Source organism: Tachypleus tridentatus, chromosome 10 (assembly GCF_004210375.1).
Source record: "Tachypleus tridentatus isolate NWPU-2018 chromosome 10, ASM421037v1, whole genome shotgun sequence".
NCBI classification, from domain to species: domain Eukaryota; kingdom Metazoa; phylum Arthropoda; class Merostomata; order Xiphosura; family Limulidae; genus Tachypleus; species Tachypleus tridentatus.
Genome location: NC_134834.1, coordinates 15,990,696 through 16,003,938, shown reverse-complemented (window position 1 = coordinate 16,003,938; position 13,243 = coordinate 15,990,696). Strand labels below are relative to the sequence as shown.

The 13,243-nt window shown below is 33.3% G+C and overlaps 1 protein-coding gene across 6 annotated transcripts in view; it reads right to left on the bottom strand.

Annotated features, from left to right (window-relative positions):
• Positions 1 to 3,423: 3,423 nt before the first annotated feature.
• The window catches only part of LOC143228778 (uncharacterized), a 364,507-nt gene continuing 354,687 nt past the window's right edge, over positions 3,424 to 13,243 (bottom strand). For all 6 annotated transcript variants that reach the window (XM_076460127.1, XM_076460130.1, XM_076460126.1 and 3 more), the window contains one exon: positions 3,424 to 7,076. In XM_076460127.1, the coding sequence (XP_076316242.1) occupies positions 5,616 to 6,440 (825 nt within the window). In that variant the 5' untranslated portion in view covers positions 6,441 to 7,076 and the 3' untranslated portion in view covers positions 3,424 to 5,615. The remainder of the gene's footprint in view (positions 7,077 to 13,243) is intronic.

Genomic DNA, 13,243 nt, shown 5'->3' with positions numbered 1-13,243 from the left:
TTTGTGTTATATTAAGTTGATCTACACTTTGTATTATACTATATTAAGTTGATCTACATTTTGTATTATACTATATTAAGTTGATCTACACTTTGTATTGTACTATATTAAGTTGATCTACAGTTTATATTGTTATATTAAGTTTATCTACACTCTATGTTATATTAAGTTCATCTACACTCTGTGTTATATTAAGTTGATCTATACTTTGTATTATACTATATTAAGTTGATCTATACCTTGTGTTATACTATATTAAGTTGATCTATACCTTGTGTTATACTATATTAAGTTGATTTATACCTTGTGTTATACTATATTAAGTTGAACTACACTTTGTATTATACTATATTAAGTTGAACTACGCTTTGTATTATACTATATTAAGTTGATCTACAGTTTATATTGTTATATTAAGTTCATCTACACTTTGTGTTATATTAAGTTGATCTACACTTTGTATTGTACTATATTAAGTTGATCTACAGTTTATATTGTTATATTAAGTTCATCTACACTCTGTGTTATATTAAGTTGATCTACACTTTGTATTATACTATATTAAGCTGATCTACAGTTTATATTGTTATATTAAGTTCATCTACACTTTGTGTTATATTAAGTTGATCTACACTTTGTATTATACTATATTAAGTTGATGTACACTTTGTGTTATACTATATTAAGTTGATCTACGCTTTGTATTATACTATATTAAGTTGATCTACACTTTGTATTATACTATATTAAGTTGATCTATACCATGTGTTGTACTATATTAAGTTGAACTACGCTTTGTATTATACTATATTAAGTTGAACTACGCTTTGTATTATACTATATTAAGTTGATCTACACTTTGTATTATACTATATTAAGTTGATCTACAGTTTATATTGTTATATTAAGTTCATCTACACTCTGTGGTATACTAAGTTGATCTACACTTGGTATTATACTATATTAAGTTGATCTACAGTTTATATTGTTATATTAAGTTCATCTACACATTGTATTATATTAAGTTGATCTACACTTTGTATTATACTATATTAAGTTGATCTACACTTTGTATTATACTACATTAATTTGATCTACAGTTTATATTGTTACTTTAAGTTGATCTACACTTTGTATTATACTACATTGTGTTGATCTATACTTTGTATTATACTACATTATGTTGATCTACACTTTGTATTATACTACATTAAGTTGATCTACACTTTGTATTATACTCTATTAAGTTGATCTACACTTTGTATTATACTATAGTAAGTTGATCTACAGTTTATATTGTTATATTAAGTTCATCTACACTTTGTGTTATATTAAGTTTATCTACACTTTGTATTATACTATATTAAGTTGATGTACACTTTGTGTTATACTATATTAAGTTGATCTACACTTTGTATTATACTATATTAAGTTGATCTACACTTTGTATTATACTATATTAAGTTGATCTATACCTTGTGTTATACTATATTAAGTTGAACTACGCTTTGTATTATACTATATTAAGTTGAACTACGCTTTGTATTATACTATATTAAGTTGATCTACACTTTGTATTATACTACATTAATTTGATCTACAGTTTATATTGTTACTTTAAGTTGATCTACACTTGTATTATACTACATTGTGTTGATCTATACTTTGTATTATACTACATTATGTTGATCTACACTTTGTATTATACTACATTAAGTTGATCTACACTTTGTATTATACTCTATTAAGTTGATCTACACTTTGTATTATACTATAGTAAGTTGATCTACAGTTTATATTGTTATATTAAGTTCATCTACACTTTGTGTTATATTAAGTTTATCTACACTTTGTATTATACTATATTAAGTTGATGTACACTTTGTGTTATACTATATTAAGTTGATCTACACTTTGTATTATACTATATTAAGTTGATCTACACTTTGTATTATACTATATTAAGTTGATCTATACCTTGTGTTATACTATATTAAGTTGAACTACGCTTTGTATTATACTATATTAAGTTGAACTACGCTTTGTATTATACTATATTAAGTTGATCTACACTTTGTATTATACTATATTAAGTTGATCTACAGTTTATATTGTTATATTAAGTTCATCTACACTCTGTGTTATATTAAGTTGATCTATACTTTGTATTATACTATATTAAGTTGATCTATAACTTTTGTCATACTATATTAAGTTGATCTATACCTTGTGTTATACTATATTAAGTTGATCTATACCTTGTGTTATACTATATTAAGTTGAACTACACTTTGTATTATACTATATTAAGTTGAACTACGCTTTGTATTGTACTATATTAAGTTGATCTACAGTTTATATTGTTATATTAAGTTCATCTACACTCTGTGTTATATTAAGTTGATCTACACTTTGTATTATACTATATTAAGTTGATCTACAGTTTATATTGTTATATTAAGTTCATCTACACTCTGTATTATATTAAGTTGATCTACACTTTGTATTATACTATATTAAGTTGATCTACAGTTTATATTGTTATATTAAGTTCATCTACACTTTGTGTTATATTAAGTTGATCTACACTTTGTATTATACTATATTAAGTTGATCTATACCTTGTGTTATACTATATTAAGTTGAACTACGCTTTGTATTATACTATATTAAGTTGATCTACACTTTGTATTATACTATATTAAGTTGATCTATACCTTGTGTTATACTATATTAAGTTGATCTACCGCTGTTGTAGTAACGACAGATTTGTTTTTGGTTTTTGTGATCAAGTAATATTGTTTTTTCAAGAAACAGTGAGTTATAAGGTGTCACCGAGTTCAGGCAGAAATAGGTCACTATATGAAAATTTTCAAGAATAATATTTTTTCTATATAATTCCATTCTACCTACCTATGTATATATACGTATATATATATATACATTACTTCAAATAAAAGACAGTTTGTTAAAATAATGAACTTGAGTTTTGATGGGCAAATTGATGTTGGAATGAACCACCTTGAATAATATTCTATACATATATGTAATACATGTTGTTAGACATTAGGTTTTCATAATATTTAAACATAAATTTTCTGTTAAACTGTAGAAATATGGAAAACAGAATCCCATCATAAATAACCGTTTTCATGTGTCTCTTATTTCGTTTGTCTGTTTCTCATATTCGTGCAAAGTTGCCCGAGATGTTTGGTACGAGTCATAGTTAATAAGAAACATGAGAGAAGACAGTTAGTCCAAATAACACAACATTCCGTCAACTCCTGTTTCACCGAATAGTGAAAACGGATCGTTATCCTTATAAGGCACCCACGGTCCCAAAGTGCGGAGACCGACAGATTAACCCTCGAACCTTTCTCCATCCTGAAGGACAAACAGAATACGTTCCACCAACGATACTAAGACACCAGTATATTTATTATTATCTTTTCCACTGTATTACATACGATACTTTTAATAGTTCGTAAAATATACAAGTACAAACAGTTTTTTTTTTAAACCAACCGTATACAACTATTAATAATTGTTACACTAGTTGCTACAGTATCACAACAATGCAATTCTTCTCGGTCATTCATTGTAAAACGGAAACAACTATCTTTAACTTGTATTTTTCTGGACAACTAATTTTCTAGTTTTTCGGTTGTAAGTTGTTCGTGTATTTATTTAAAATATATGCGATTTCTTCTAAATTTCAATGAAAAGGTTTTAGGTTTAGCACCATCGACATATTAAAAGACCATATGAAAAAAAGAAACATTTTCTGAGGAAAACATTGACTGGATTTTGCTTCTTTCTGCTCGTCATTTTTTGTCACGTGCGCGAGATAAACGGTGTTTTAATTTTTGCGCAAAACTACATAAAAGACGTTTGCGCATAGATGCACCCAGTCTTTAAATTAGAAGCTGCAGGGAGCGCAATTAGTGAGCAGCGATCACCCGCCAACTCTTGAGCGACAGAACAGAAAAATTTAACAGGTTTTCTTCCCTTCCAAATTAAACCTAATTTACAATATTTTACAAGGATCGTTCCTCTAGTGTAAAGCCCCGGCATGGCCAGGTGGGTTAAGGCGTTCGAATCGTAATCCGAGGATCGCGGGTTCGAATACCCGTCGCACCAAACATGTTCGCCCTTTCAGCCGTGGGGGTGTTAAAATGTATTGGTGAATTCCACTATTCGTTGGTAAAAAGAGTAGCTCAAGAGTTGGCGGTGGGTGGTGATGACTAGCTGCCTTCCCTCTAGTCTTACACTGCTAAATTAGGAACGGCTAGTGCAGATAGCCCTCGAGTAGCTTTGCACGAAATTCAAAACAAAATAAACCAATCGTCTAGCGTAGTACTTTAAAATATTTATTTTTTCTCGATGAAAATGATTGATTTGAATGGCTTGTTAAAAAGTGAAATTATTGGAGATGAGTCGTCAGGCTTGTATTAAACTCTCGAGTAGATTTGTTTGGTAAATTGAGCAAATTAGCGGCACACTAATACGTCGTTATTAAAGTGGGCTATCCCTAATACGTCATCATTAAAGTGGGCTTTCCCTAAAGTTTCACCAATTAACTATTTTGTATACGCCTGAGTTTTGAGCTGAGTAGCAATACACTGAGTTGTGGTGTAAAAAGAAATACATCAGTAATTTATTCTTAAGTACAACTCCACTGGGTCATTCTGCTGAAACTCAAGTAACATATTTTATGAAGAAAGCTACGATATTGTGTAAAACTAAGTATACAATTTCATTTTCTAATAAAGTTAAAGCCCTCTTCTGCTCATGGCGTTTTCTTTTCACCAGTTCCGTAGCATCATAGGGTTTCAGTTTCTATTTTAACACTGCTTTTAGTCTATCCCGTTCGCCAGTTTTAGGGCCCATTTGTGGGGGCACTTTACAACGCTTCTGATGTCATAAAACTGTTTTGAAACATTCCTCCAGATGACGCCGTTGGAAAAGCATGAACAAAGAACAGAAAGGAAATGATACAGTTGTGAAATAAGTGTATTCTTCTCGAATTTCATTTGGCAAAAGATTGACACAAAACGAATGTATATATTTTTAAGCCAAACTCGATGCGTTTCTCGAACGCAAAAAAAAAAACACACACACTACACACGTACACAGCCACGCACGTGAAACATAACCAAAACACAGGTGAAACAAAAATTCTGATATTTCTTTCTCGAAACATCAGCTCTTATTAAATAAATATAATTTATTGTCGTATTTTGGAAGCGAGTTTTTAGTTTAATATAAAATATTTATTGTAAAGTGTTTCCGTTTTACAATGTTTTATACATTTATATAGATACGTTTCAGTAGATATAATGCATAATAAAACGTATTACTTAACTTTGATGACGAAATAACGGAGACGCGAAAAATAGCAAACAAAATTGTACAATAAGCTTCATAGACTGGTTTGAAACAGAGAACTGGAGTTGCTGTTTGCGATTTCCTAACGTAACAATATATTGTTCATTGATTTTTTGTGGGCGTAACATGAGGTTTCCACGTGGCTGTAGCTACAAAAATATTGGATATATTCATCACGAGCTTCTAGATATACACCTGGCTTTTTTTCTTTGAAGTTCAAACTCTTGTTAGAGAATTTCTGCATTTGTTTGAATGGAAGCTCTTCTTGGAAAATGCTCTGTGAGGTCAATGTCCTCCGTTGCATCTTCATAAGGTCGTATAGAATACGGATGTGGCAGAGAAAGCATCATTTTCCTTACATCTGAAGACGTGGGATACTCGCTGCAAGCCTGTGCGGGCAAAGGTGTTGCTAATTTTATGGAACCTCCACCTGCAGAAGGCTTTAAATCTTGTAGTAAACTGGTGGTGAGTTGGTGCTCGAAGGTTTCCCACACGTCCTCACCAGTTTCGGTTACCTGACAGTCACTTGTTATTGGAATCTTCTTTTCATTATATACTTCTGATGGTAAGCGGAGGGACGACGTGCTTTCAACGTATACCGTTAGGGGGATATCTGTTTGTTCTGGGCACGTGGAGGGCGGTTCTGCAATGTATAAAGAAATGCTTCCACTATCAGAGGTGGTGTCGCCACTGTTGTTCTGCGTGGAGTGGCCTTCTTTTATCACTCCAGCACCGTCACCACACACCGACATCTGGTTAGTATTCTGCTGGTCACTGTGGTCCACCTTAAATTTACTCTTATAGAACAGAAACAACGTGAACAGCGTAATTAACCCTCCTAATGTCGCTGCTATCCGCACACCCGTCATTACGTCGTACGATTGGTAGAACTCCTCAGCTTTTCTAGCCTTGTACTCTGGAGATAAATAGTAGGTCTTAGAAAGATGACCGCGCCGATATGTCGGATATCTCGATCTCCATATCTCAGGCATCGAACTATTCGTTGATTTTCCACTAAGCAGCGAAGGCAGAATTGTCGTGTAATTCGTCATTTTCCAGAACGCTCCACTGATTTATTTAAAATGCGATTACGTATCAGTAACGGTTTTTAGATAGATAGATTTTATATATTTACATTTACCACACTTAACACCGTTCTACACCCTACCTAGAAGTGAGACAAAGTTTTCAGCTGTCAGTGTTGGAACGTTGAACGCTCTATAGACCGTGGTGATACACCGAAGACATTACGTCTGAAAACGTAATTGTTGAATGTCGTCGAACCTCTGCAAAGATTATTAGACTTTGTAGACGTTTCAGTCTTCCGTTCAGTTCTCATAGCTGTAAAAACAAGTTGCAGACGTTGTTAAACTCCAATAAAATTATTAGTATCATAGAAACAGTTTTCGGAGATGCGAATCAACTTTAAAATCCAAAGAACCGCAGAAACAAGTGACGGACGTTCGAAGCACTTTGTAGACGTTGAGAAATCATTATACAGTTATAAAAACATTAGAAACACCTTACAGCCATTGCCAATTCTGTGTAAAACTGTCACGATCATAGAAATACTGTGTAGCCTTTGTATAAGCAGTCAAGAACAACAAAGAGAAGCAACATCTGGATTTGTGGTGGTTTTTCGAACATCGTACTTGATTAGAACATCGAAAAGTTCTGTTACGGAGAGTCTGAAAAAACCAAGAAAATTACTTTATAATTTTTGCAAACAACAACAAACAGAGAAAAATTAGATAAACAAATTATTTATGTTTTAGAATAACTATCTAATTATTGATTATTTTAGATTGAATACTGAAAACAGTAAGGAAAACAGTTATAAAACGGAGTTAAAAGAAGACAAGGTAACTTAAAGACCTCTAGACGGCGCTGCCGTTTTTCGTTTCTTTGGTACATAAAATATAGAAAGAGCTGTTCAGTGTATCGTTTTCGTTCGAATACTCACGTGCACGAGAATACGTTCACGTCATATGGGTCTGTGCGTCGTCAAAGATACGTTATTTTGGTATTGGTAATTTCAACTTTGAAGAAACCGTATGCTTTATATAGACTTGGGCCAGAGAACCCTATAATATTCAGACATAGCGTCTCTAATTTAGAACAGCCAATTAAAATAAAGGCAACCACCTACTAGCACCTACCGCCTACACGCTTACTTTTGAGTGAATACATTATCACAGTCAAAGCTCTTCCAGGGCTTAAAGCGCAAACATTTACAGTAGTATAACACAGCTAGAGTTTTGTACCTTCCTACACACAGCCCGGCATGACATACTATCCACTAGATCAAACCCGACTTTATCACTTACCTCTCAGGTTACTTACGAGAGCAGTGGTTACAATTTGTCTTAGAGTATTTGTGGCTACACGTAAAATGTTGAAACACGGGTATTTTAAAATCATTTTAGTCTACATTCGGTTCAAAAATGAACTTTCAGGCATCTTGTGAATTGGTTTTGTTTGAACTGAAGTGGCCCGGCATGGCCAAGCGTGTTAAGGCGTGCGGCTCGTAATCTGAGGGTCGCGGGTTTGCATCCCTGTCGCGCCAAACATGCTCGCCCTTTCAGCCGTGGGGGCGTTATAATGTTACGGTCAATCCCACTATTCGTTAGTAAAAGAGTAGCCCAAGAGTTGGCGGTGGGTGGTGATGACTAGCTGCCTTTCCTCTAGTCTTACACTGCTAAATTAGGGACGGCTAGCGCAGATAGCCCTCCAGTAGCTTTGTGCGAAATTCCAAAAACAAAGAGACAAACAATTGAACTCAAGCACAGAGTTACACAATGGACTATCTGCACTCTACCTCAACAAGTGTATATAACCCGGTTTCTAGCGTTGTAAGTCTGTAGGTCACAGCCGCGTCACAGAGGGAAGGGGGGAATATCTCGTGAAAATGGTTATTATCAGTTTGATAATTAATTATTTATTAGCCATTAGTAATTTTTGAGTGTGCAATGATTCGAAAGACGTATCTGAAAAGAAAGTGATACACAAACGAAGAAATTACCAGTTTAAGAGAGCTCAGTTTGCTTAAAGTTACAGTTGACTACGTTTGTTCACTTCGTGCTATAATAAATTCGTTAATCATTAACCATAACACTAATTTTCCAAGCCTATAACGTGATTTCGATAAATGGTCTAAGATTCAAATTTTTATTTTTGATTTTGGTTTGTTTGGAAATTCGCGCAAAGCTACACGAGGGCTATCTACACTAGTCGTCCTTAATTTATCAATGTAAGACTAAAGGGAAGGCAGCTAGTCACATTATAACGCCCCCACGGCTGAAAGAACGATCATGTTTGGTGTAATGGGGATTCGAACCCGCGACCCTCGGATTACGAGTCGAGTGCCTTATTCATCTGGCCATGCCAAGTCCCTTTATTTTTGAAAGATAAATATAACAGAAGAGGCTAATACAGAGGGGGCTAATGTCACAGAACCTTTCGCATTTTATGTTTGTTTGTTGTTAAGCACAAAGCTACACAATGCGCCCAGAATGGGTATCGAATCACGGTTTTTAGCGTTATAAGCTTTCAGACTAATCCTAAGCTACTGAGAGCGCCATCTCGCGTTTGTATTGTATCACATACAATGCTCTGAAATATTTAAATTCCTTTGTATTTTATTGCCTTTGTTTTTGGTCATTCTATACCAAAATGAAATGGTATTCACTTTCTAAACAGTTGCTCCTCACAGCAACGAAAAGTTTCAAATGTTTAAAATTTAAGTCTAACCTCTTTCAGTTGATGTTTCTTTACTGTAGCTATCAGTGCTATCCAGTTGTAAAAGAGAATTCGTTTTCAATTTCTATATCTTTCACTGCGGCCTCAAGTAAGGAATAAAAACCACCTCAACAGATGATTCATTAGCAGTGTATGAATCTTTTCTACTGATTAAATGCCCCTCGCTTGTACAGAGGCAAGTCTACGGATTTACAACGCTAAAATCAAGGGTTCGATTCCCCTCGGTGGGCTCAGCAGATAGACTGACGTGGCTTTGCTTTAAGAAAAAAAACAAAAACACACACACATACCGATTAAATCCCAATAGTGGTGGTTTATATCACAAAATTTGGTTCGCGTTTGATAAACGAGGTTATTGCCTTATACTATTAAGTAAACCCAGCTTCCAAATCTACGTCTTACCCTGAAGCACAATCCAGACGAGGAGGCACTCGCAGTGAAACTCGAATTAAAATACTGAACCAAAGCTGTTCAATGTTTACAATGTATCGCCACAATAGTAGCATACTGTTTACATGAAGCCAGATGGTTTCGGTATACATATTCATCAGATCGTTAAGATGGCTGTAATTACTTTCACTATATCTTTGGTTATAAAAGTCTGATAGAAGTTTTATGTTGGGCGTGAAATTGGCAATCATTTACTAGCACGTTCCTTTTCTTATTTTATGACAGCTCATATAATAGGGAACTTCATTCTGTACCGCAAGTCACGTCCGTCAAATTTCATATATCAGGTGAAGGGAAACTTAACTGAAAGAGGTGTAACTGGGTCCTAATATACTACAGTGTTAACCTTGAAATACATTTCTGTGTTTATGAAGTAGAAGTTAAGTTACCTTCAAAGCTAATTGTTATTGTTTTCTTTATGTTTCGCAATGTGTATTAAATGTTTGACCAATTTCTTGTTCGAACTACTGCAGTTTTGGACTTGAAACAATGAACCTCTGTATATGTAAGATAGTTTTAAACTTTTCGATGACAGTAACGCGATATTACACCAGCCATAATCAGATGTTAAAACAACAATGTCATACCAGTCATAATTAGATATTAAAAAAAACAATGTCACACCAGCCATAATCAGATGTTAAAACAATAATGTCACACCAGCCATAATCAGATGTTAAAACAACAATGTCATACCAGCCATAATCAGATGTTAAAACAACAATGTCATACCAGCCATAATCAGATGTTAAAAACAACAGTATCACACCAGTCATAATCAGATGTTAAAACAACGTCATACCAGTCATAATTAGATATTAAAAAAAAACAATATCACACCAGCCATAATCAGATGTTAAAACAACAATGTCATACCAGCCATAATCAGATGTTAAAACAATAATGTCATACCAGTCATAATTAGATATTAAAAAAACAATGTCACACCAGCCATAATCAGATGTTAAAACAACAATGTCATACCAGTCATAATTAGATATTAAAAAAAACAATGTCACACCAGCCATAATCAGATGTTAAAACAATAATGTCACACCAGCCATAATCAGATGTTAAAACAACAATGTCATACCAGCCATAATCAGATGTTAAAAACAACAGTATCACACCAGCCATAATCAGATGTTAAAACAACAATGTCATACCAGCCATAATCAGATGTTAAAAACAACAGTATCACACCAGTCATAATCAGATGTTAAAACAACGTCATACCAGTCATAATTAGATATTAAAAAAAAACAATATCACACCAGCCATAATCAGATGTTAAAACAACAATGTCATACCAGCCATAATCAGATGTTAAAACAACAATGTCATACCAGCCATAATCAGATGTTAAAACAACAATGTCATACCAGCCATAATCAGATGTTAAAACAACAATGTCATACCAGCCATAATCAGATGTTAAAACAACAATGTCATACCAGCCATAATCAGATGTTAAAACAACAATGTCATACCAGCCATAATCAGATGTTAAAACAATAATGTCATACCAGCCATAATCAGATGTTAAAACAACAATGTCATACCAGTCATAATCAGATGTTAAAAACAACAGTATCACACCAGTAATAATCAGATGTTAAAACAATAATGTCATACCAGCCATAATCAGATGTTAAAACAACAATATCACACCAGCCATAATCAGATGTTAAAACAATAATGTCATACCAGCCATAATCAGATGTTAAAACAACAATGTCATACCAGCCATAATCAGATGTTAAAACAACAATGTCATACCAGTCATAATCAGATGTTAAAAACAACAGTATCACATCAGTCATAATCAGATGTTAAAACAATAATGTCATACCAGCCATAATCAGATGTTAAAACAACAATGTCATACCAGTCATAATCAGATGTTAAAAACAACTGTATCACACCAGTCATAATCAGATGTTAAAACAATAATGTCATACCAGCCATAATCAGATGTTAAAACAACAATGTCATACCAGCCATAATCAGATGTTAAAAACAACAGTATCACACCAGTCATAATAAGATGTTAAAACAACAATGTCATACCAGCTATAATCAGATGTTAAAACAACAATATCACATCAGTCATAATCAGATGTTAAAACAACAGTATCACACCAGTCATAATCAGATGTTAAAACAACAATATCACATCAGTCATAATCAGATGTTAAAACAACAATGTCATACCAGCCATAATCAGATGTTAAAACAACATTATCACACCAGCCATAATCAGATGTTAAAACAACAATGTCACACCAGCCATAATCAGATGTTAAAACAACAATGTCACACCAGCCATAATCAGATGTTAAAACAACAATGTCATACCAGCCATAATCAGATGTTAAAACAACAATGTCATACCAGTCATAATCAGATGTTAAAAACAACAGTATCACACCAGTCATAATCAGATGTTAAAACAACGTCATACCAGCCATAATCAGATGATAAACAACAATGCCATACCAGTCATAATTAGATATTAAAAACAACAATGTCATACCAGCCATAATCAGATGTTAAAACAACAATGTCATACCAGCCATAATCAGATGTTAAAACAACAATGTCATACCAGCCATAATCAGATGTTAAAAACAACAATGTCATACCAGCCATAATCAGATGATAAACAACAATGTCATACCAGCCATAATCAGATGTTAAAACAACAATGTCATACCAGCCATAACCAGATGTTAAAAACAACAGTATCACACCAGTCATAATCAGATGTTAAAACAATAATGTCATACCAGCCATAATCAGATGTTAAAACAACAATATCATACCAGTCATAATTAGATATTAAAAACAACAATGTCATACCAGCCATAATCAGATGTTAAAACAACAATATCACACCAGCCATAATCAGATGTTAAAACAATAATGTCATACCAGCCATAATCAGATGTTAAAACAACAATGTCATACCAGCCATAATCAGATGTTAAAACAACAATGTCATACCAGCCATAATCAGATGTTAAAACAACAATGTCATACCAGCCATAATCAGATGTTAAAACAATAATGTCATACCAGCCATAATCAGATGTTAAAACAACAATGTCATACCAGTCATAATCAGATGTTAAAAACAACAGTATCACACCAGTAATAATCAGATGTTAAAACAATAATGTCATACCAGCCATAATCAGATGTTAAAACAACAATCTCACACCAGCCATAATCAGATGTTAAAACAACAATATCACACCAGCCATAATCAGATGTTAAAACAACAATGTCACACCAGCCATAATCAGATGTTAAAACAACAATGTCATACCAGCCATAATCAGATGTTAAAACAACAATGTCATACCAGTCATAATCAGATGTTAAAAACAACAGTATCACACCAGTCATAATCAGATGTTAAAACAACGTCATACCAGCCATAATCAGATGATAAACAACAATGCCATACCAGTCATAATTAGATATTAAAAACAACAATGTCATACCAGCCATAATCAGATGATAAACAACAATGCCATACCAGTCATAATTAGATATTAAAAACAACAATGTCATACCAGCCATAATCAAATGTTAAAACAACAATGTCATACCAGCCATAATCAGATGTTAAAACAACAAT